General features: G+C 36.8%; 1 protein-coding gene and 2 pseudogenes across 1 annotated transcript; 2 read left to right on the top strand and 1 right to left on the bottom strand.

Moving 5' to 3' along the window:
- The window catches only part of LOC136227137 (glucuronoxylan 4-O-methyltransferase 1-like), a 76434-nt pseudogene extending 51172 nt beyond the window's left edge, over window positions 1-25262 (bottom strand).
- LOC136226122 (agamous-like MADS-box protein AGL61) lies at window positions 21767-22465 on the top strand. Its single transcript, XM_066014451.1, has one exon. The coding sequence runs from the start codon at window positions 21767-21769 to the stop codon at window positions 22463-22465; it is 699 nt and encodes a 232-aa protein (XP_065870523.1).
- Window positions 25263-25350: 88 nt separating the features above from the next.
- Window positions 25351-26035, top strand: LOC136227136 (agamous-like MADS-box protein AGL61; annotated as a pseudogene).
- The last annotated feature ends 512 nt before the right edge of the window (window positions 26036-26547 follow it).

Below are 26547 nucleotides of genomic sequence, written 5' to 3'. Positions count from 1 at the left end.
CTTCATTTACATGTCACGCTGTGTGTTTATTCTACACTAACTTATTCCCCCAAAACGAGTTTATTTACATGGTTCGCACCTTAATCGTCGTTGGAACGATTTAGGTGCGTTTTAAAACCCCGTTTGATGAAGTCTACCCGAATCGCCGTTGGAACGACTCGAGTGTTTGAAAACATTGAGATAAAAAAAAACCTTTGATAAGAAAACGCGGTTAAACATACAAGTCAATTTTATTTTGTACAAATCATTTAAGAAAACGATTCAAAACTCTATTATTTACAATGAAAACGATTTTAATTACAAGGCTCGCTTAATCCGTCGTTTGGAACAGACTAAGGTTTTAAAGTGTGATGTTTTAAGAAACGATTTGAAATGTCAAGAAAACACTATTTATTTACATTAAGAATCTCTAAAAAAACCTTTAGTTTAAACAATTAAATTGAAAACTCTTTTTGTGATTTATTTTTCCCCTTTTTCTTTAATGGATTCTCTACTTATTATAATTACAATAATAAACATATTTGAACCAAAATTCACTCCCAAATAAAGCCCATTTGACACATGGACCCTTAAATGGCCCAAAGAATAGAGAAAATAATATAGGCATATATATATACATTCATTTAAAAATAATGATATACATTTAACTTTAGAAAACCAAGTAAAGGATGCTACTCAATAGCTAAATATATAAATAATAATGAAAATGAAAGATACTAAATATATTTTTACTTTATTAAAAAAACATGTAAAATAATAAACGAAATTTATTGTTAATAAGAAAATAAACTCTATATCCCAAAATGACTATTGTAATATATAAAAAACGACTTTCCCAAATATACATTAAACATTAAAATGACTCCTAATTATCCTCTAAATGTCTACTAATTAATTACCTCAAAAACCCAAATAAATAATATTTTAAAATAAGACCCAATATAACTTAAATGAAATGAGAAGAAAAATCTATATATATATGTATATACTTTATTAAGTCTAATTAATTGAAAATAATATATAGACACATTAAATAAATATATGTACAAAGTATTTAAAAATAACTTAAAAGTATATATTACATAACTATACATATATATATAAATGACCAAAAGCTTAGAAGTTAAGAAAAAGGGACTGAAATGGCATCTTTTACGTTTTGGCAGATTTACCGACGGAAAATCCGTCGGTAAACAGCATTTAGTGACAGAAATGACAAATTACAGCAGCACTACAATATTCTCCAGATTTATTCGAAAGCTTTAAATTAAATCTAATTCAATCGTTTTGGATTTCCGAACTACCAAAAATGGATCATAGTCGAAAACGGAAGTTCCTAAACGACGTTTTTTATTTCAAATCATTATTTGGAAATTTCTTTTAAATTAAAAACTTGTAATTACAACGTTTTCGATACCCGAACTACCTTTTTATCGGATCACGGTTCGTATTGGGATATCAAAACGAGGTTTTTATTTTAAAACAAAACCGAATTTTATTCAACACGAAATGGAAATTAAATAAATATGTTAATTAAATAAAATGTGACAACATAAATAAATAACTAAATAAATAAAAACTATAACATAAAAATAAATAGGAGAAGAAGATAAATAAAATAAAATAAAAGAGAGTCTAGTCCTCGGATAATACCTTAAATTCGGTATCTGACAGTCGAAGCCGATTGATTCCACGAACCACGATCTTCCGTTTTTAATGAAAATTTAGTAAAAATTGAACTTTAGGAAATTTGGAATTTTTGAGAAAAAAAATATATTTCTCAAAAAAATTCACTCTCTCTCTCTAAAAATGTTTAGAGTGAGAAAGCTCTCTCCAAAAATCCTCCTCTCCATTTTTGCATGGGGATCCGTGCCTTTTATAAGCAAACGGGTCCTCGGACCAATGGGCGACGCCCAAAGGAAATTGGGCGTCGCCTATTGGGGTTGGGCGTCGCCCATTGGGGTTGGGCGGCCGCCCAACGCAAGGTTGGGCGCCCGCGCCCAACCTTCGTCGGGCGTTCGCCCAACGGTCATTGGGCGTTCGCCCGACGTGGTTGGGCGCCCGCCCGACGACCCTCGGGGCGTGCTTCGCGCCGTCGGGCGTGCGCATCCCTCGACCGTCGAGCGCGTGTTCCGCGTCGTCGGACGCTCACACGTCACGGCCGCCGAACGCGCGCTTCGCGCTACCGGGCGCGTGCGCTCAGCGGCCCACGAGAGCGCGCACCGTGCCACCGGACCCGGGCATTGCTCGGACGTCGAGAGCGTGCCACTCGCGGTGCGTCCGACGGATGCCGAGCGCACGTCCCGTGCCGCCGATTTTCCTTCGCTTAATATTCTTTATATATTTTTTCAAAACTTCCGGAATCAATCGCTTCAACCGTCTTGTTTTCAGGTTTTCGTCACAGGTCCTCCGACTCGGTGTCTACAAGGGTCTAAATGCAAACCTTAGCTCATGCTTTTACAGATACAAGAGTTGTGTCTTACGCCTAAACTAGTTGTTATGCAATTTTAGATTCGGTTCTCAGCCCTCAAAGACAAATAATGAAGTTTAGATTCGAAGGAGGTTCATGGTTTTAGGTCCTAAACATGCAAAAACATAAACAAAACCCAAAAACGCTAAACTAAACTAGACACGACGCAACAAAAATTAAAAATTTATACAATTTTTGTAAGTTTGTCTACCCCTCCTCCTCACACTAAAAATATGCAATAAGTTCCAACATTGCATCACAAATCATAAAGAGCAAGTGTAAAGAGTTAGGGTGGAGAAGACAACTTACTGATCGGCCGCCCATTCTGTGCTTGTCTGTAGGCGCAGAACTTGTACGTCCGAATCGTTCTTGCCAAGATAAAGCTTTAGGCGGTGCCCATTTACCTTTTGGGTGGCTCCATCCCTCCCTTTGATTTCAACCATTCTGGAGGGGTGTGCGTTGATGACCGAGAATGGCCCGTGCCATCTACTTTTGAGTTTGCCTGGGAAGAATCTCAGTCGGGAGTTGTATAGTAGTACTTGGTCACCTATTTCAAAGGTTTTCTTTTGTATTTTCCTATCATGCACCCTCTTGGTTCGTTCTTTGTATAGCTTGGCATTTTCGTAAGAGTTGTACCGGAGCTCATCCAGTTTGTGCAGTTGAGTTAGTCGTAGTTCACCTGAAAGTTTTGGGTCAAAATTCAAATATTTCAGCGCCCAATAAGCCTTATGCTCTAGTTCAACCGGTAAGTGACAAGATTTTCCGAAAACTAAACGATAGGGGGACATTCCTATTGGAGTCTTGAAAGCTGTCCGATATGCCCAAAGAGCATCATCCAGCTTAAGGCTCCAGTCTTTTCTAGCATTCCCTACTGTTTTTTCAAGAATACGTTTCAACTCCCTATTTGACACCTCTACCTGGCCACTCGTCTGAGGGTGGTAGGGTGTTGCAACCTTATGAGCTACGCCATACTTTTAGAGCAACATGCCAAACTGCCTATTGCAAAAATGGGATCCCCCATCACTGATGATGGTCCGGGGGGTCCCGAATCTGGTAAAAATATTCTTTCTCAGAAATCTCATCACTACTCGAGCATCATTTGTGGGTAGAGCTTCTGCTTCTACCCATTTGGAAACATAATCAACCGCCACAAGAATGTATTGGTTGTTTTGTGACATGGGAAAGGGTCCCATGAAATCTATGCCCCAAACATCAAACAGCTCACACACGAGTATACCTTGTTGAAGCATCTCATTTCTCCTAGAGATATTTCCTACTCTCTGACATGCATCACAGTATTTAATATAGCTATTAACATCTTTATGCATTTGTGGCCACCAAAACCCACTTTGGAGGATTTTTGCCACTGTCCTATCTGGCCCGAAGTGGCCACCTGGTTCCCTAGAATGACACATATTAATCACTGAATCTACCTCCTCTTCAGGTATACATCTCTTAATTATGCCATCAGTGCAGAATCGAAACAAATATGGTTCTTCCCAAAAATATTGTTTGTTTTCAAACATAAACTTACGTCTTTTGCTTGCATCTAAATCAGGGGAAAGAAAGTTACCGACTTTGTAGTTCGCGATGTCTGCAAACCAGGGGAGAGATCGTACCGAATACAATGTTTCGTCCGGAAATACCTCTTTGATTGCCTCGTGCCCTAAGGTTTGTTGATCTGACTCTAACCTGGATAGGTGGTCTGCTATTACGTTTTCCACCCCTTTTTTGTCTCTGATCTCGATGTCAAATTCTTGGAGTAGTAAGATCCAACGGATCAGCCTAGGTTTTGCATCCTGCTTGCTCATCAGATATCTCAAGGCTGCATGGTCCGTAAAAACAATTACCTTATTAGATAGCACCAAATATGATCTAAATTTGTCAAAAGCAAAGACTACGGCTAGCAATTCCTTTTCAGTTATTGAATAATTTTGTTGTGCATCATTCAAGGTTTTGCTAGCATAGAAGATTGGGCGAAAAAGTTTATCCACCCTCTGCCCAAGACAGGCTCCTACGGCCAGATCACTGGCATCGCACATTAACTCAAAGGGAAGGGACCAATCCGGGCTTACCATAATAGGTGCTTCGATTAATTTCTTTTTCAGTAATTTGAATGCAGACATACATTCTTCATTGAAATTAAAATCATCATCATTTAGTAACAATTGAGTGAGGGGTTTAGTGATCTTCGAAAAGTCTTTTATGAACCGTCTATAAAACCCTGCATGTCCTAAGAAGCTCCTAACCAATTTTACATTGGTAGGAGGTGGCAGTTTTTCAATTACCTCAATTTTTGCCGGATCGACCTCGATCCCTTTTCCCGACACCTTGTGTCCTAATACTATACAATTTTGGACCATGAACTGGCACTTTTCCCAATTAAGTGCCAAGTTCTTGTCTTCACAACGTTCTAAGACTCGGTCCAAGTTTTCAAGACATTGGTCGAAAGTAGGTCCTACGACATTAAAATCATCCATGAAAATTTCTAGGAACTCCTCGACCATGTCAGAAAACATAGCCATCATACAACGTTGGAATGTGGCAGGGGCATTACACAATCCGAAAGGCATCCGCCTATATGCGAAAGTCCCATAGGGGCAAGTGAATGTGGTTTTCTCTTGATCCAAAGGGTCCACAGGAATTTGCATATAGCCGGATAGCCCATCTAAAGTACAGAAAAATTCGTGCCCTGCCAACCGTTCCAACATTTGATCAATAAATGGTAAGGGAAAGTGGTCTTTACGGGTGGCCTCGTTTAATTTCCTATAGTCTATGCATACACGCCAACTCGTAACCTTTCTAGTTAGGATTAATTCCCCTTTTTCATTTTCCATTACCGTTGTTCCCCCTTTTTTGGGCACGCATTGAACCAGGCTTACCCATTGGCTATCAGAAATCGGAAAGATGATACCTGCGTCAAGGAGTTTTATAACCTCGACTTTTACTACCTCTTTCATGTTAGGGTTGAGCCGTCGTTGAGGTTGGGCGGATGGCTTGATCTCTTCCTCAAGGAAAATTCTATGCGTGCAGATTTTGGGGTCGATGCCTTTGATGTCGTGGATCGACCATCCAAAGGCCCCTTTATGTTGCATCAGAACCTCCACCAATTTTTCTTCCTGTTCAACTGTTAGCAAAGAAGAAATAATAACGGGTAAATCTGTGGGAGGTTGAAGAAAAACATATTTCAGATTGTTGGGCAAGGGCTTAAGCTCCAATTTTGGAGGTTCCTCTAACGAGGTTTTGGGTTTAGGTTTGATCTCACGATCAAGGTCCTCTTTTCTACCCTTAACCCAATAACATTTTTCAGGTGGGAGATCTTCAAATGGTTCATTCGAGTTTTCACATTCCTCACCACCTAGACCGAGTTCTAAAGAGGCATTTCTTATGTTAAGGTCAACTTCCTCAATACACTCATCTATTAGCGCATCTACAAAGTTACAACTTTTGGAGCGTTCTTGAGGGAATTTCATAGACTCATAAACGTTAAATGTTACCTCCTCGCCCTGCACCCTTAGGACCAATTTACCTCCATTGACGTCTATTAGTGTCCTACCGGTTGCAAGAAACGGTCTCCCAAGAAGAATGGGGACGGAGTCATCTTCTTCCATGTCGAGGACCACAAAATCGACCGGAAAGATCAGTTTGTCCACCTTCACCAATACATCTTCAACTATGCCTCTAGGCCGTGCGATCGACCTGTCCGCCAGCTGCAATGTCATGTTTGTCGGTTTAGGCTCTCCGAGTCCCAATTTCCTGAAAATTGATAAAGGCATAAGATTAATACTTGCTCCTAAATCGCATAATGCCCTATCTATGTGCATGTTGCCTATCCTACACGGGATGGTAAAGCTCCCTTGATCTTTAAGTTTGGGGGGTAATTTATGGGTGATTATGGCCGAGCATTGTTCTGTTAAGGCCACTATCTCATTTTCCCCAAACTTTTTCTTTTTCGACAACATGTCTTTAAGAAATTTTGCATAGTTTGGCATCTCCTCTAGTGCTTCCATTAATGGAATGTTTATTTCTAATCTACTAAGGATTTCCGAGAACCGAGCAAATTTCTTATCTAGGTTGGCCTTTTTCTGCTTCTGAGGGAATGGCAGTTTTGGTGTATAAGGCCTAACTACTTTTTCTACAGCTACTTCAGGAGATGGAGTTTCAGATGCGGGACTGGGGTTGCTTACCACTTCCAGTTCCATACTTACCTGAGGTGACGGATACGTTTGCGATGGAGGTGCCACGAGTGTGTCCACTTCCTTGCCACTCCTTAGGGCGATGGCGTGAATTGCCTCTTCTTGTAAGAGGAACGCCTCTTGGCATTCCCTTTCTTCTTGTCTGATTGTGGCAAGCTGGTTACTCAGGGTCCTGCATGCCTCCTCGTTGGCTGCCAGTCGGACGGATATCTCTCTTAAGAGGGTCATTATTCCTTCCGAGTACTCTGTTCGCCTGCCATAAAAATCAGAGTTAGAATGGGGACATGGAAGGGTATCCACGGGTGCCATGTAGGGCGCCGGTGGATATCGTGTATGCTCCTGATCGTAGTAGTTGTAAGTTGAGGGTTCAGAATTATACCTTTGATGATTACCCAAATAACTTAGATTCTCACCTCTAGGTACGTAATAGTTGATGTGGCATACCCTACCGGGGTGATTCTGGCCGCATCTCTCGCAAAATGGTGTCCTTGGTTGGTTATTATGGTTGTATGAGGCCACAAGGAAATCCACTTTTGTGTTGAGATCGTTCATGGACGGATCTAACGCTCTGTTGTCCATAGTTGCTGGAAGAACGATTTTTATAAGTACAAGTAATGTTACAGAATTTAAGTAATCGACCAGTATATGTATAAACAAGTATAAATGATATTAACAAAGAATATATTCACAAAGAATGCCTAAACTAACAAATCGACCTTTGGTTCGATATTGCAAAAGAAATCAATCCCTGGCAACGGCGCCAAAAACTTGATGCGCCCTCACCTAAGGTTAGATGAGAACTCACTAAGGGATAAGTGTACTCCATCGTTATCAAGTAATAAATTTCTGGTTTAAGTCCAGGTTATCGTCCACAGGATTTATTTCTGCAAGTACCGAGCTACTCAATCTCGGATGTTATCTAGGCTTAGGGGGGTTTTGAGTTTGTTTTGCTTAAGTTAATCTACTCCTAGGTTGAATTATACTAATCCTAGCTAAGTTATCTGATTCTAACTAAGTTATTCTATGCCTAATTAAGTTAAACTACCCCTAATTGATCTTTCACTAATGCAATTATCCGACGGAACATGGTATGAACGATAATAATGAAGATAGATTATTAAGTCTATTGAATAAAAACCTAATCTGAGTCACTTGTATTCAAGGCGATTAACCCTACTTACCCTCCTGAAGTTCCTAGCGCGTGATTCCCTAAGGCCGAAACTAGGTCTAAGGCTCAGTAAATTGGCGCTTAATCAACTAAGAGGTCGTCAATCTCCTAGGCTCTGACTAGGTCAGATTCAGCTCGCAATATGTGCCTACTAGATTTTGGGGCTTTTGAATGAGTAAGCCAATTGAATAAAGCGTAAGACAGAGATTAGACAAATAATCATAGAACAAAACAAGAGCTAAATTATTATTAAAGGCGAAGATAAATGTCACAAGATACAATAAGTCAAGTTCGGCAACTGTATCAAAGAGTACAAACAAGGAAAGATAAAAGGAGATACAAAAATCCCTTTCAGGAAACTTGTTTACTCTGCAGCCGGCGACTTAATCTTAAGGACGGACCTTGATAATTCCTCGAGAAAAAGCTTTGAAGGAGCTTCAATGGAAGTCGAAGAAGATGGAGGAGATGGAGAGGAATTACAAGGGGAAAGCTAAGATAATTTATAAAATTGAAAGATATCTAATTTACATTGGAAAAACCTTATTTATAGACGCGGCTCGGCCCTCTTTTTGACCTATTTTTGTGTCCTTATTGGTGTAGGAAGACGTGGGGTCCATCGTGGCTTCGTGGGGGCGGAATTGGTCTTTTTGACCAATTCCCGCAGGTCTGCTCGCCGAGCAGGGCGAGCTGCTCGATGAGCAGGGATACTCGCGACGAGCAGCCCCCTGCTCGCCGAGCAGGCACCTGGTGGCCTTCTCGGTGAGCAGGCCTCCAGGGGCCTGCTCGACGAGCAGAAATGCCCCACGGAGGCCCGCTCATCGAGCGTTTTTGCCTGGCATGCCCTCGAAGCTTGCCGAATGTTGTCGATGCCCTTTTTCGCCCGATTTTACACCTGCGCACATATAGAAACTCCAGATAACATTAGTCCAAAAGCTAAATTGATCCGTCAATCGCTTATTTTGAGCAAACGCTTGGTTTGGTGCGACTTTTGACGGACCAATTAGCTTCAAAAGATAACGGAATTATACTATGCATGCTATTTCGGCCGTAATTGCCTAGATTGGTCATAAAACGAGCCTAAACAACGAAAAATAAAGTAAACGTTTCCAATTCCTAACTAACTCACACAAAAGCATTTAAATGCGAGAAATGCTCGCTTATTAACTAAATAATGCTAAAACCCGTCCTAAAACCGTACCCAAAGATAGGGGTTTTTGACCCCTATCAGACATCACTTCATCAGAGATCATGTACTCAAGAAAGAGATCAAGCTGACCTATGTCCCAACGGATGAGCAGCTTGCTGATATCTTCACAAAGCAACTAGCTCGTGAGCAATTCAACATACTTAGAGAAGCCATTGGTATGTTTAATCCTCTTTAGTAAATTCCAAGTATAATATGTGATATATACATCTGAGTTGATTACCATGCTGAGTGAATCATGCCAAATTAGTAACTATCACATGCTGGGTAAATATACATGTTGAGTGTTTATCTTAAACTGAGTGATTAAACACACGAATTATCCCTTGCGCAACACTGACTACTCAAAACCTTAAACGTTTGGAATTCTTAACACTGAGTAAACATCTGTTGCAAAACTTAATGCAAAACACGCGAATTAAATAGCCATCTAGGATGACGTAAGCGCAATAATTAGAAAATACACGCGCCGAATGTGTCATAAATGCCAGAATATTTGTCGATTGAGTATCTCGAGGTCAAACGGCCACCTCAACGCGTAGGATCAATTCGACACCTCTATAAATAGTGGATGATTTCCCACTTTTATCTCTTTATGCTTAGAAATTTCTGGTATTCTCATATTCTCCCTAAAATCTCCCAAACTTCTCAAACTTCTCTAAGAATCATGATGAAAGATTCTCAGAATGTCTCTGGTGCCGTTAATCGCTCCAATGAAAATCCTTCATCTCCTGCCCAACGTAAGGTCACTGCGCCGAGCAAGCAAACCAAAGCTGACCAAGCTGCCTCCTCAAAAGGAAAACAACAGAAGGATAAGGCAAAGAAGCCTGTGGAACGCACCTACACTCCAGTTTACGAGAGTGTGAGGGGGTATAAGGTAGACCATTCCAGATGGTTCTCACAGGGTTTTGTGGAAGCTGAGCAACCCTTTTGTGACTGGATAAAGAACAACGGCTGGACCGAGCTGTTCTCTATTCGCGAAGAAACCTACCCAGAGTTAGTTAAAGAGTTCTACGCTAACCTAAAAGTCGCGGATGATGACCGGGACTACATGGTTACCAAGGTTAAAGGGAAGGACATCTTCATCAACCCTATTTACCTGGCCTCGCTACTCAAGCTGAAAAACGAAGGAGCAATTCTTCGTAAATCTGGTGACCAAGACAAAACCAACTACTCCACTGAGTTTTGTAAACCTCCTGGTCATGTAGGAGAAATTTCGAGTACCTCCATGGGTCGGAATCAGAAGATGGCCCACTACATACTGACCAATTTTCTCTACCCCAAAATCAACTGCACCAACTCAGCAACAAACTTCGAGCAGTGCTTTATCTGGCACATGCTGACCTATACGCTGATAAACATGCCTGTCTTCATAATCGGTGGATTCCAAAGAAGTACCGGAACCCTTAGGCTGGGCTCCATCATCACCAAAATCCTTAAGGATCACAGGGTGAGCTTAGTTGAGGAAATCCACGCAATAGGGACAGAGATCACTGATGCGGCACTGTTTGGTCTATTCTACGATCAACCAATAGTGCCCAAGAAAGGGAAAGGGGCCGCTGTCCAAGAAGATGAGGGGACGGTGACTCGAAAGGGAAGGACAGAAAGAAAGAGGAAAGATGTGCAAAGCACCTCTAAAGAAGCTGTCTCTGCACCAGAGAAGCTTCAATTTGTATCCAGAGGAACTAAGCCTCAACCCCAACCAGGTCAGGATGGACCTAGGTCAGCTGAGAAAAGACCAAGGCAAGCTGAGCCTGAGGTAGAAGAAAGAGAGGATATTGATGAGCAACCGTTAAGAAAGAAGAAGAAGATCTCTTCTGAATTAAGTCCTATCGATGCCCTTCCAACTGACGTTGTCATTCCTCCTAACTCACATTATGTACAGAGACAAGACATTGACACTGAACAACAGTCAGAAGAAGAGGAAGAACAAGACCAATTGGGTGGTCAGTTCGAAGAAGACGAAGAACTGGGTGGTCAGTTCGATGATGAGGTAACAGTGGAGGATGAGCATGATGAGCCATCAAACGTTGACCAACATGGCACAATCTACACTGAGGAGATTGAAGAAGAAGACGTTGAGCCAATGGCAAATCATCCCGTTGTTCAAAGGGAAACTTCACCTACTGACTCTATTGAGTCCATTCCTGCTGACCCTACTCCTCCAAAGCTAAAAAGACTAAGAAGACTTAAGAAGAAGAAGGCATATCGAGCCCCCATCATTGACCTCATGGGTGACTCACCGCTGAGGGATGAGATCACTGACCTAACAGAAGTACACCTTAAGTTCTTCTCTAATCCTCCTGAGTCTCAACCAGAGCAACAAGAAAATCAAGCCTCTGTTTCTCAGCCGAAGGAACATGCCGACTTAACTGCTTCCCCCAGCCAAAATCATATCGAGCAAGTGCTCGAAGATCCTGCTCCTCAACATGTTGAGCAAGCTAAGGAATTACCTGCTCAGGTGAACACTGAACTTCCTCAACTTCCAACACCTAGTCAGCTTCAGCCTGACCCTGAGCAAGTAACACATTCTACCGATCCTCCTCTTCCACAAATCCAAGTGCAGAATCTAATCCAGCCAGCTTCTACTGGAAATCTTAATTCAAGACCAGCCGCTGATAATGCTGTCACTTCTAATGTTGAGCAGAACCAAACACCATCTCTATTCGGTTCTACTCCTCTTCCGGCATCTGGGCCAACAAATGATGGATCCTTCAGTTATCTTACTGCCTCTGAGTCTGGTCGAAGAATCATTGACTCAGCTCAAGCCCTTTTCCAGGACCTCCATCAAACAAGTACCAATGCCGCTGGGTCAGTTACTGTTGAGCCAACTCAGCTTTCATCTGTCACTCAGCTTCTTATAGAGATTAAAGGTCTGAAGGATCTTCTGAGTGTCATGACTTCATTACAGTCTCAACAGCCTAGGCAGGAATCTATAACGAAGCTGGCCGAACTCCAGCTGACCATGGTTGATCACATGAACTCTCTACAGGGTCAACTTCATCAATTATCAGCTGCGAACACAACATATGCAACTTCTACCGAAGTTCATCAACTATTCAACCAGCTTCATACTGAGCAAGAGAAAACCAATCACCAACTCTCTTCCTCCTCCCAATGCTCCATTGAGCAAATTAGTGAGGCTGTGCGTCTGCTAAACTTAAGCAAGGAAGAGATGGAAACTGACCAGCTCAAAACAAACGAAATCCTGAAGTACTCTCGAGTCACTTTCAACCACGTGCGACACACCAATGCTCAGCGTCAGTATTTTGATTCGTCTTTGCTGAAGATGTTTCATCAAGCATTTGCAATGCTCACTGACAGTATACACTGGGTTGGAAAGTCTCAAGCATACGTTCTGAGTATGTTGAGTGCTGCAGATGTCAGGATTCCATGAGCTATTTTGGATGATGGTGTTCCCATTTTTTACGGCATAAATACCACCACACAAAAGCTAAAGGCATTCTCTAAACGCCTAACTCTAGCTGCCATTGAAGACACTTTCATTCCTCCTCCTGCTGATGGTGGCAAAACGGGGGAGAAAGTACAAGCTCAAAGAACCCAACATTCAGAAGAAGCTTCAGGTAGTCAGCAAAAACAAAAGGGAAAGGGCAAAGCTAAAGAGCATGAAGCCCAACTCAACTACAAGAAGAAATAGCTTGACTAGGATTGACTAGATTTCATTTTGTTAAAACTTGTAGTCTTTCCCTTATGTATTTTTGCTGTGCTGACCACCTGAATACAAAACTATGCTTGCACCTATCCTTTTAAAATTAACCAATCTTATGTGATGCTTACTTATGTTTTGTATTGAATAGTTAAACGCATCTTCACTAAATCAACTGTATTATTTGTCTACGTTGCTTTATGAATGTATGCTGTGTTGATCAAGATGTTGACCTCTTTTACATGTCTTCTTAAACATATTGAACAAAGAAAATACTCAGCGCTCTCTGATATCTAAACCTTCCGCATAAATTGAGTTAAAAAGAATATGACTTATAAGCTGACCTATTTCTGAAAATTGACCTTAGACTTACTTGATTAAACCTTGAAATGTTTAAAGTAAAACTAAGTCAGTGGCTCAACCCCTACGGGGGAGTATACTGAGTAATATAAGGTCAACTATCATGGGGGAGCTCAACACTGAGCTCTTCAACTGAATATTTTTGCCAACATCAAAATGGGGGAGTTTGTTGAAACACCTTTCCACATGATTTTGATTTGACAAAATTATTTAAGTAATTGATAAAAAAATATTCTAACACATTAAATTTAATTGCTTTGATTTATTTATACTAATGTGTTTGTTCAATGTTGAGTTTATTTATCTATAAGACATTAAGATATAAAGTCTAAAAGCCCATGAGTGGAAGTCAAACCCAAGTCAACATAATCAAGACCTCACGGCCCAAGAAGATGAAACGAAGTCGTATTAAGCAAAACGACGACTCAGTATGAAGAAGGATCGAGAAGCCTTCTAGCAAAAGCTTCAAGAGGAAGCTGCTGAGTTAAGCGACAAGCAGTCAGGACAGCGGCAGACAAGAACCAACTTGTAGACAAAGTATTTCTACTTTGGGTAAAGTTCAGAAGGCGCAGGAAGCTGTCTGGAAGACTTTGCCAAAAATGTCGAAACATTCTGTTTGCCAGACGAAAAGCTGTCGAGCACTGCCGTGGACAGAAGATGCAAGAATCTCATTGGCCAACGACACTGAGCACGTACTGAGTGACAACGACAGGAAGCCGTTTCCCTCCAATGGTTATTTCGAAATTCGAAATTGCCGGTGCCTCAAGTGTCACTATAAATAGGCCTCTCATTTGCTTCAATCGATGCAGATCTTCAATTAGCCGAAACGCTGTCCAAATTCATACACGAAGTTCTGTGAGAAAAGCAAAGCAAAAACCTTACACCAATTTCCATATTATTGTGTAAAAGTCTAGAGTGATTTTCAATCATCTAAAGTGTCTTAGCAATTGTTGTTTAGGACAAACACTTTATCATTTCTAGAAGAATAGAAAGGAGAGGCTGAGTACTCGGTTATAGTACTCAGCCGTAGATATAGGAGTGAGTAGAGGTATAGAGGAAGGTACTCTTGTATACTCAGCTTCTATTGTAAAAGGTTTGGTGCTCTACCTTTAAAGAGCTCAGTAGAGAATTCAAAAAGCTCGGAACGAGTTCCGGGGACTGGACGTAGACGGAGAGACCGAACCAAGATAAGTCTGCTGAGTAACTTATTTCTAACCTTAAACTCCTTTACATATATTGCTTGCTATAAAAACTGACTAAGTAACAAACTCACGCTGAGTTGAGTGCACTGAGAAGTTGAGTTCAGGAATAGACTCTTAGTGCTATCTCCTGACTCAAGTAAAGAAGCAGACTTAGTCACAAGTTGACTAAGCTTGTGTCTTAGATTTACTTAGCGTCGCTGTGTAAACCTTTTCTTTAGAAAAGAAGTCAGCCTAAATGGACAAAATTTTAAATAGTTCCTATCCCCCCCCCCTTGGAACTAAACTTGTCACGTTATAAGGGACCAACAATAAGTATGATAAAAAAAACGTGTCCATAAAATTATCAAAAACATTCAAAACATTTAAAACATTATTTTAAGAAACTTTAATTCTTGCCTCAAAGCGAGATTCCTTACAATTTTGACCCAACAAATTGTTGAATCATGTAAAATGGATAAAATTAAGGAAAACGTTTTATTGGGATTAAACCGTAAGATATCTCGCTTCAACCCAAGAATTAAAGTTTCTTAGAATAATGTTTTACATTTTCTGGATTGTTTTGAGAATTTTCTAGAAACTTTTTTGCTCGCCGGAAAACGTCCACCCAGATTCCGTTCACCGGAAATTTTTTTACTTGAGCTTCAGGGATCTTAAAATGACCGTCTAATTTAGACGAGTCTAATAGTATAAAAAATTTCAAAAAACGATGTTAGAGATGTCGGGAAAATGTATTTTAAAGAAAAGAAATAAAACAATTTTCTCTATCCTCTCTTTCATTTTATTTACAAATTTGCCACCTTTCCTTTTTAATTATCATCAAAACTACGTAGTTTTGTTATGTCACACAATAAGCTCATTGTCACACTCTAACCCCTTGTCACACTAGTTCTCACCCCTATATCTATTATTCTATAGAATTAAAAGAGAAGTGGGATATGAACAGTAAAATGCAATCAATTTAGAAATTTTGGATACCAATTATATCCTTATAATTTTGACAAATTGACCATCTATCTACTTCAAAAACGACGTAGCTTCTTTGGAAGGGAGAAATGTATAGAATTAGGGTAAATTACATCTATGGCCATTGAACTTTACCCATTTTAACATTATGGTCATTGAACTTCAATTCTTAACGGTATGGTCACTGAACTTTAGACTTTTTAACATCGGTGACCACTCAATTTTAACTAACTCCTCAAAATGAAAATATTCAAGAATTAAAGTTGTTCAGAACGACATTTACTATGAAACCGTAATTTTTTGAGCTTTCTCTCTCTAAAAATTTACTTTCTCTCTTCTAACCAAACAACACCTAAATGACCCCAAAACAAAAATTTTCAAGAATTAAAGTTTCTTAAAATGTCTTTAACTCTTCAAATTTTTTATTTTGAGACCGTCAACGATTGTTTTGAGGTGTTGAGTGACCACCGGTGTTAAAAAAATATAAAGTTCAGTGGTCATACTGTTAAGAATTGAAGTTCAGTGGCCATGAGTGTAATTTACCCAATAGAAATGAATGGAGACTGATGCGGTGGATGGGACGCTCAAATATTAATGAGAGACACGTATTAATTAATTATTAATATTTTTTAAAATAATTATTTATTTATTAGGAGTAAGTAATTTTGTAGTATGCACATAAATTAAATTACCATTTGATATTGCATAACGACAAATACCACATGAGTTGGCCATACTGAGAGAGGGTCAATCACGTGAGTCTTTTTTTTTCTCTTCTATTTTTGGCAATTTTATTTTTCCAATTTAGCCATTTTTTTCTTTAACAAACGTAGATAAATAATTGACCACATCCAGAAAATGTATAAAATTATTTCTTATAATAAATTTAAACTTTTTAAAGTATTCAAATAAATACAGACCTTATAAATTTTGCATCATTCAAGGTTGAGGATGAATAAGCATAACGATCCAACAAGAGATTTAAGCACAAATGATATTGATTTGTCTTTGTCAAATTTGTTTTGATTGAATCAATTGGATTAAAATACGTATACAATGAGTTAAAATGAGATGAAAATGATTGATCGCTTTCCAATTTAACCTGGCTAACTATGGTGAAAGATTAATTTATCTCTATTTGTTATTCAAATTTGAATTTTACATACTCTCTCACCATATTACGAATTGAATATTCTTTTTATTGAGTTATGTTTGTAGCTTAAAAAGGTTTTCAAAACATCATCTCATATTGTACATAAGACTTTTTTTTTTTTTTGGTAGGAATATTGTGCATAAGACTTTTAAAAATGTTTTTTTTTAGAAAGACTTTTAAAAATGTTTTCAAATGGAACTATATGTTAGGTTTTGTCACGTCCGTGTCTAAATTTCTAAAATTTATATTTTTATATTAGTATATATTATAATTATTGGGTGTGTGAAGTTAATTTGGTGCTATGGGAAAAGTTTGGAGTTAATTCGATGGTTTTATGTATAAAATAAAACTTTATGGTACTTTTTAAAAGATTATAGAAAGATGGAGGATCAAACGTGATATTTGCCAAACTTTTCACAAATATTCCAGAGGATATCATCATCATCATCTATATCTATATCTTTTCTTTTTCTTTTTCAATTCCTTTTTAAAATTCATCAGTTTTCTCTGAACCGTTTCTCCACCGTTTCTTTGATTTACGGAGATTCGACCGTCCAAATCACTCGAAATTGGAACCATATTATCCTTATGTATAAATCTAAGTCCTAACCAAAGATTTTTTGAGTTTCGGCAGTGTTTGGCGGGAAACGTCTTAGACAGAATTTATAGGAGAATTGAACGGGTCTGTTTTCTTCAATTAGTGACCAATGTAAGTAACTATCAACTATATTTTGAGTTTTATGTATATAGATATATATATAATCAAAGAATTTTCAGAAATTGATATTTTAGGGTTATGCAGGACTTTTGTAAAATTGAGATTTTTCACGATTTTGCTTTTTATTGTGAAATTATGGTTCAAATGAAGCTATTGACTATGCTTCTATGTGAATTTCAGATTTTACTTGATTATATTGATTTAAGGCTCAATTTGGTTGATTTACATATATACATATATGTTTTTGGTTTCAATGTATATATATTGAATAAAATAAATTTGATGATTTCTTACGAATTGTTTTTGGATTGAGAAATCTGTTTGCGGTTATTGTTGTTATTATTTTGGATTGAAGTCCACATATGATTTTTATGAGTTGTGATATTTCGAAAGATTAAATGGTTTTGTCCATCTAGAATTGCCTGGGGTAGGAGTTGTAAATTGTAAGACCATACCTAATGGCGGTATGACCAGAGTGCACGGCTGGTAGTCCTAACTGTTAGGCAAGGAACGAGATATAAATGAGATATCTCGATATTGTTATGATTGATGTTATGATCTACATGGGTGGAATTCGAGGATGGTTACACATACACAAATTTTATTTTATGAACTTAAGTTTTGAGAATATTTTATAAGGTTTTGATGACTATCTTATAAACTTAAGTTTTGAGTATATTTTATAAGGTTTTGATGACTATCTTATAAACTTAAGTTTTGAGTATATTTTATAAGGTTTTGATTAAATCCCTTTGTAAATGTATATATGTAGCTATGTTAAATAAAGTTGGTTTTATAGCTGATAGTTTCTTACTGAGATTTTTGTCTCACGTTTTTAAATGTTTTAATGTGTTTAGGTGATAAAGTACAGGATATAGAGAAGGTTACCAACCGATTAGGCGAGGTTTGGAAGTTGGCTGCTTATTGTTAGAATTATGGTTAGAACTTTGGTAATTCAATTGTAATATAATATAATATTATGATATTGAGATAAATTGGAGAATTCTAAGTGTTGATTATGATCTTTCTATTTCACGTCCGATGCCGATTGAGGTCGTCTAGGGTCGGGTGTGACAGGTTTGATGATAACTTTCGCAACTATTATATTTATATTTTTTTATTCTTCTTATTAATTTTATTCTAAATGTAAATTATCTCTTTCAAATATCCGAAGCAACGCGAGGGAGTCGTCCTAGTATATATTATTAGAAACACATGTTATTAAAAAGTTTCAGCCAGTCTTTATATCTCACTCATATCTCCTAAGACTGTATCTTGTTCAAACTTTTTATTCTGATCCCACTCATTCCGAATCGAGTTGCATTAATGCTCCTACTTCTATTAAGTTCTACTTTAATTCAATATAACAGTTATCTAGCTATTTTACAAATTCTCATAATCATACATAATAGTGGTAAAGCCATAACAAAATACTCAAAAGTATATAAAATATGTTAAAAAAAACGTACAAAGTTTTGGGATTAGGCGGTTGCATATTCTGTTTTTAATATCAAATCTGTTATAATTACTAATTAGAAATTAATTTAGGAATCATTGATACTTCTAGGAAGTTAGTGCACTCAGTGTTGGATATCCGAGAACACTCGGGTCATGCATCCGACACTCCAAAACAAATTTCCCTTTTTATAATGGGGACATTTCGAAGACACTTTTGAGCTGAGATTATCACAGATTCTAAATTAATCAATAAGTAGAAAACAAAGTAAAACTCTAAAAAAATCAAAATCTAAAGACAAGTATATATTAGTTGTTTATATAGTTTAAAAAAAGTGAAGAAAAAAAAATGGAAAAACATTTAAAAACGTGAAAAACGAAAAAATTGAAAAAATGAAAACAGATTATACGAAAAAATGTGAAAAGACGCTAAAAGCGAAAAAGAAAGTAAAAAAAAACTGAAAATTTTAAAAATGAAAAAATATGAAAAACGAAAAAAAAACATGAATATGAAAAAATGGTAAAAATATGAAAATGTTAAACACAAAAAAGGGGAAAACGTGAAAAAATGGAAAAACAATAAAAAAAAAAGAGAAAAAAAAATGTGAAAATGGAAAAAACGCAAAAAACGTAAAACAAAAAAATCATGAAAACGAATAAAAAATGAAAATCAAGAAAATTGAAAAAATATGAAAAGCATAAGAATGGTAAAAAAAATGAAAGCAACAACAAAATAACAAAGTATTTGTTATTTTTTAAGGTTTTTTTCCATTTTTTCGTTATTTTATTTTGCTACATTTTATTTTTCATTGCGAAGTCTGCCATGTCTACTATTTCTCGGATTAGTGGAAAACAAACCAAGTGACGACTTTCACTATTCCTTCAGGGTTGCCCGTTCAATAAGGATCCATTCCCTTCAAAGTCGTGTGGCATATTTCTAATACGAACAAGGAACATGAGGGTGACCACTAAAAGGGTATCTACCGACATTGAAAAAATCTCCTTGCACGTGTACTTTAAGAAGGAACGCCTGCTCATAAACGGTAAAATTGAAAAAAGTGGATTTGAATAAATAAAATTAAAATGTCATTCCCATAATATATTAAAACCTAAAATAAAAATGTTAAGTTAAATTAACCTAAACAGTTTTTTTAAAAACAAATAAACCTAAACATATTATTCCTCACCTACCAAAAAATAAAATTGTCAACCCTAACCCCAACCTCAGGTTTCCTTTCTTAGCAATGCTTACTATGGAAAGAACAATTTAGAACAAAATTGTGACCTTAATACCCCTTAAATAATTGGTTTGCTCATAATTCTCCATCTATATAATGGAAGGTAATGGAAGAACTTAACAAAATAAAATAATAAAATAATAAAGAAACACAAAAACATGAAAACTGTAAAAAAAAAAAGTGAAAACGTAAAAAAAACATATTTTCTTTTACTATTTTTCATGTTTTTTCCCTTTTCACACTTATTTTCTTTTACTATTTTTTATGTTTGCTATTCTTTGTTTTTCACTTTTTTTTTCCTTTTTCACATTTTTTATTTATTTTTCATGTTTTACTTATTTTGTTTTATTTTATTTTATTTTGCTATTTCTCGTTTTATAAATTTTTATGTTTTTCCATTTTCCATGTTTTAAATAAAAAATCATTCTACATCCTTAGATATATATGTTATATACCTATTTATTTTTTGAATTATTCATTTGATATATTTAGAAGAATAAATTAAATTCCTACCAAAAAAAAGAAAAATAAATTAAATGGTCTATTAATGAGGTTAAACAAATTATTTTAGTTTTTTTTTTCAACTTCTTATAAACCCTTACAAAAAAAAAATAAAAAAAAAAGTATATAAAAACCTATATCTGAAACAGGGACAACTTAGACCTGCCCACAGGCCCGAGTACCCGCCCGGCCCGCCTAGGTCCGTGTCCTTTGGGCCGGGCTTGGACAATAAAATTTACTCTTAGGCCCAGCCCGGCTCAGGCCCGCTAAAGCCCGCCTATTTTTTGAGCGGATTTGGGCCATATGAAAATATCACGGGCCGGCCCGCCTTATTAATATTAATTAAAAATATTATATATTTATAATTAAATATTTATTTTAAGCATAAATTTAATTTTTTATAATTAAAAATTAATAATATTTTTTTAGTTATATGGGTTGGGCTTGGGATTTGATTTTTAAGCCCGAGCCCGTCTAAATTAATACTGGGCTGGGCTGGGCTTGGGACGAGCACTTTTACACAAAAGTCCGGCCCGGCCCGGCCCGGCCCGAACCGGCCAAGCCCAACCCATGGACAGGTCTAAGGACAACACATTAATCTCTTACTTTACATTCATTTCCATTTCCTTTCTTTTACTAACCTGTCTCAACCATTCATCTCAATCATCTCTCTTTTAACAAATATAAGTATTGTAACTTTAAGAGATGCATAAAATTACCAACTTCATTAACTGTCTCATCAAGTTGAACCATGCAATGCGATGCAATCAAGTTCTGTGCAATACGTGGCAGATCCAGGACCCAAACCTTGCTTTTAAATGCTTAAACGTTAACATGAGAATGATAAACTTCTTTGGATATGTATCAAAACTAGTAGTTGCAAAATATGTTTTACAACTTCTTCTTCTTTTCACCTGCAAACATAAATAATATTCATGCATTATATATATGACCTGTTAAACCTTGATGGAAACAACAGAAGCTGTTGATTACTTTATTATAAGGTGAATTTATGCAATGTTTGATGAACTCAATTTTTTACAAGGATCTGTTCCATTCAAAGTCGCGTGACATGTTCCTAATACGAACGACGAATACGAGGGAACCACTAAAAGGTATCTAACTTACCAACAGTGGGAAAATCTCCTCGCACGCGTACTTTGAAAAGGACCGCCCGCTCATAAACGGTAAAATTTAAACTGTTTTTTTGAAACAAATTAACCTAAACATATTATTCCTCACCTACCAAAAAATAAAATTGTCAACCCTAACCCCAGTCCCTGGTTTCCTTTCTTAGCATGCTTACTATGGAAAGAACAACTTAGAACAAAATTGTGACCTTAATACCCCTTAAGTAATTGGTTTGTTCATAATTCTCCATCTATATAATGGAAGGTAATGTGGAAGAACTTAACAAAATAAAATAAAAAAAACCTTGATATCAGTACAGTACAGAAGAGGAGGTGAGAATATGGCAAGAAGGAAGCTGAGCAAAGGCAAGCAGAAGATCGAAATGAAGAGGATCCAAAATGAGGATGATAGGTTGATCACCTTCTCCAAAAGAAGATCCGGCATATATAAGAAATCAAGTGAACTGGTGACTCTTTGTGGTGCTGAGATAGGGTTCTTGGTGTTTTCACCAGCAGGTAAACCTTTCTCTTTTGGCTATCCTTCCGTGGAGACCATAGCCAATCGGTTTCTGGGACTCAAGATTAATGAAAACAGTCACCCTCACCCTCTGATCGAGGCTTATCGGAAGATGAAGGTTCAAGAGCTTACTCAGATGCACAATGACATGATCAGCAATCTGGAGGCTGAGAAGGCCAAGGGGGCTTGGTTGAAGGCTGCCATGATGAGAGATAAAGGGAAAGGGAAAGAGATCAATTGGTGGGATGCTCCTCTCAATGAGCTTAACCGTGAAGAACTTGAGAAACTGTATGCACTGTTTGAAGAGGTGCATACAATTTTATGCAGGAAACTCACTGTGGAAAGCATCAATGGAGGAGCTTCTTCCAGTCAGCCTCAGGCTCAGGCTCAGGCTCCAATGGCTGAACCTGTGTTTGCTGATGAGCCTGCTGCAAATGATATGCAGAATACTCTGAATGGTGGTTATGATTTTGGGTTCAATCAAGAAACTTCTCTGAGGAAGTTTTATCCCAGACTTGGGTAAGGTTTTAGTGAAAAGATAGAACTCAAAACCCTTCCAACACATGAGAATAAGAGTTCTAAGTTTTTTTTGTCTTTTGTTTTATGTTTTTGGTGCTTATTGAAAGATTTGCACTCGGTTTAGTTTTGTATTTGTCTTTAGTTATGTTGCAGTTTTGTTGAATATGAAAAAGCATCGAATAAAAGACAAGTGTTTTACATTAAAAAAATGCCTCAATACACTAATCCGAATTAGGAACAACAAATCAATCTTGTACAATTATATATAACAATCAATCTTTCCAGTAAACATGGTTAGGGAGAATATGTCTCTTAAAACGATACAAATTCCAGCAGAGTGGGCGCCGGAGTATCCCGGAAACCCATCTTCCCTGCAATTTTTCTTCAACATCTCCTACCAAATCCAGAAAACGGTCGAGTGTATAACAGAGACTGGTGGATTTATTAACTGGCCAACATTGACAAACGATGAAGTTGTCCAAGTTCCTTTTAAATCAAACTTTCATATATTGAAGAACAACACTGAAATCTTCTGCTTCCATCTTTCCCACAAATTGTGATCATGTTTTGAGGAGATTAGTGAGAATGGTGTTGGAATGCCTTGTGATCATGTTTTTCATAAAGGTTGCATTTTGGAATGGCTGAACAGAAGTCATTACTGTCCTTTTTATTTTGGTTTTTTTTCCAAATTCACAATATTTTTTATTCAATTTATCAGTCTAATGTTTCATTTGTAAATTCACAATATTTTTTATTCAATTTACCAGTCTAATGTTTCATTTGTGACACAGTTTCTTTAATTAGAAAAAATTGCAAGAATAATACAATTCTTTGGTTATAATCTCTATTTTAGGTATTAATGAAGGTACAAAAGGAAGAATTATACCATAATATGGCTATTTTTTCAAAATAATAAAATTAGATTAGTATAATTTTGTTTTCATTTGAATTCTGTTATGATGAGCAACACTTAGACAGTTCGATAATCAAACAACAAAATGAAAGATGTTTTCTTGATTAAAAAACCCCGTGAAAAATATTAACCCATACAAGATTGAATTAACATGAAAAAATAAAATGTTTGTTTAACGCTATCAATTTCTCACACAATAATACAATTTACGGAATCAATCCAACTAACACCGATTTATTTGCCTTTATTATCATTGTTGTTATACGTGGAATATACAGATAACATAATAAGATTATGACACTCAGTTTAACTCTAACAGTGCAACTAAATATCATAGAGATATATATTATCCGTTTTGGTCTAAATTTGGACTCCATAGCTTTGAGGTACTTCTATATATGTAATATTTTCCATTTTGGCCCAACCTCGCTCATACTTTCTGAGCTTAATATATTACCAGCTCCCTGAACTTGTCCAAAATAGTAGATTGGCTTCCTGCACTTTGCAAGTATCTCACCAGGTTCTTAAACTTGCTTATTTCGTATCACCAGCTTCCTAAATTTGTCAATAAAAATAGATTAGCTCCATGAACTTTGCAATTCTCACAAACTCCTTAAACTTGCCTATTCTATAACAACTAAATACAAAAACTTATTAAACCTAAATTCTAAAAATATATCTTCATCTATTCGAGGGGTGATTTTTCGCTTCTCCTACCTTTCAACCTATTATAAAAGTTAGCGTTTCATGTTTGAGAGATTGAATGGATGAGGATCGAGAGTTAGTATTATGGTTTTTGTATTAAGTTGTTACAGAATAACCAAGTTTGGGGAGTTGGTCAGGGAGCTAATCTACTTTTATGACAAGTTTAGGAAGCTGATAATACGAAATAAGCAAATTTATGGAGCCGGTGAAACACTTATAAAGTTCAATCTACTATTTTGGATAAGTTTAAGGAGTTGCTGATGTATTATACCTACTTTCTGCTTCGGCTCCCTCCATTCTCAACTACATTGACACTCTTACTTCTATTTCTACTTCAATTCAATATAATAACTCTATGATAGAGCTACTTCTTTACAAATTCCCATAATTGTAATTAGTGGTAAAGCCATAACGAAATACTCAAATGTTAAAATATATAGTATAACTTTTTGGGAGGCACAAGGACCAATCATTTTGTTGCAGATTCTGTTTTTAATATCAAATCTATTACAAATACTAATTAATAGAAATTAACCAATGAAGAATCGACACTTTTAGGAAGTTAACATAGATTGTCGAATACTTTGGGTCATTCGAGGACACGAATCTAGCACTCTAAAACAAGTGTCCTCTTATTTTTTAATGGGGTCATTTGGGGACATGCATCCGGCACTCCAAAATATGTGTCCGAGCCCGAAAACTAAGAAGTTGCAAGGTGATTTCTTTTCTAGAACTTTTGATGTTACTGATATTTCTTTCTTTCTTGCTTCAGCTAATCAACTTGGGATTTTGTTGCAATTTGAGGAGCAATTTGGTGATGTTTTTGAAACTACGGGAATGGTAAAATTTAAAAATGTGGATTTAATTAAATAAAATTAAAATGTCATTTACATTAAAACCTAAATGTCATTCCCATAATATATTAAAACCTAAAATTAAAAATGTTAACCTATACATTTTTTTAAAACAAATTAACCTAAACATTATTTTTTTTGGTAGAATATGAAGGCAAGAGCCCTTAACCTAAACATTATTATTCCTTACCTACTAAAAAATAAAATTGTCAACCTAACCCCAACCCCAGGTTTCCTTTCTTACCAATGCTTACTATGGAAAGAACAACTTAGAACAAAACTGTGACCTTAATACCCTTTAAGTAATTGGTTTGTTCATAATTCTCCATCTATATAATGGAAGATAATGTGGAAGAACTTAACAAAATAAAATGAATAAAAAAACCTTGATATCAGTATAGAAGAGGAGGTGAGAATATGGCAAGAAGGAAGCTGAGCAAAGGCAAGCAGAAGATCAAAATGAAGATGATCGAAAATGAGGATGATAGGTTGATCACCTTCTCCAAAAGAAGATCTGGGATATATAAGAAGTCAAGTGAACTGGTGACTATCCTTGATTGGGTTCTTGGTGTTTTCACCAGCAGGTAAGCCTTTCTCTTTTGGCTATCCTTGCTTGGAGACTATAGCCAATCGGTTTCTGGGACTTCAGATTAATGAAAACAGTCACCCTCACCCTCTGATCGAGGCTCATCCGAAGATGAAGGTTCAAGAGCTTACTCAGATGCACAATGATATGATCAGCAATCTGGAGGCTGAGAAGGCCAAGGGGGCTTGGTTGAAGGCTTCCATGATGAGAGATATAGGGAAAGGGAAAGAGATCAATTGGTGGGATGCTCCTCTCAATGAGCTTAACCGTGAAGAACTTCTGTATGCACTGTTTGAAGAGGTGCATACAATTTTATGCAGGAAACTCACTGTGGAAAGCATCAATGGAGGAGCTTCTTCCGGTCAGGCTCAGGCTCCAATGGCTGAACCTGTGTTTGCTGATGAGCCTGCTGCAAATGATATGCAGAATACTTTCAACGGTGGCTATGATTTTGGGTTCAATTATGAATCACAGCAAGAAACTTCTCTGAGGAAGTTTTATCCCAGACTTGGGTAAAGTTTTAGTGAAAAGATAGAACTCAAAACTTTTCCAACACATGAGAATAAGAGTTCTAAGTTTTTTGTTTTTTTGTTTTTTGTTTTTGGTGCTTATTGGGAGATTTGCACTCGGTTTAGTTTTGTTGAGTATTGTATTTGTCTTTAATTATGTTGCAGTTTTGTTGAGTAGAAGAAGCATTAAAAAAGACAAATGCTTTACATTAAAAATGCCTGAATTTCAGTCACAGATAACCATTCATTTTGTGCAACTTTCATTTTCTCAGACAGTAAATTTCCATTCATAGACAATCAAAAGGGAAATATTGAATTCACATATGCAAAAAAACTCCCATGAATAATAATAATAACTTATTTTCCACCTTGTATAATTCATTTCTTTAACTATAAATAATTATCACTTTTCTACCGTATATTCGTCACGTGATAGTCATGTTAATAAAAGTGAGAATTATTTCAGAATATTAACGGTATCAAAACATTCTAAGATTTTAAATAATTATCACTTTTCTA

The sequence above is a fragment of the Euphorbia lathyris genome, chromosome 4 (assembly GCF_963576675.1).
Source record: "Euphorbia lathyris chromosome 4, ddEupLath1.1, whole genome shotgun sequence".
In the NCBI taxonomy this organism is placed as follows: Eukaryota; Viridiplantae; Streptophyta; class Magnoliopsida; order Malpighiales; family Euphorbiaceae; genus Euphorbia; species Euphorbia lathyris.
Note: the sequence above shows the minus strand (reverse complement) of the source record. Positions and strands in the feature narration are given on the sequence as shown.

Bases quoted from the DNA above. Each gene is read 5' to 3' on its own strand.
- LOC136226122 (XM_066014451.1), top strand. From the start codon at position 21,767: ATGGCAAGAAGGAAGCTGAGCAAAGGCAAGCAGAAGATCGAAATGAAG.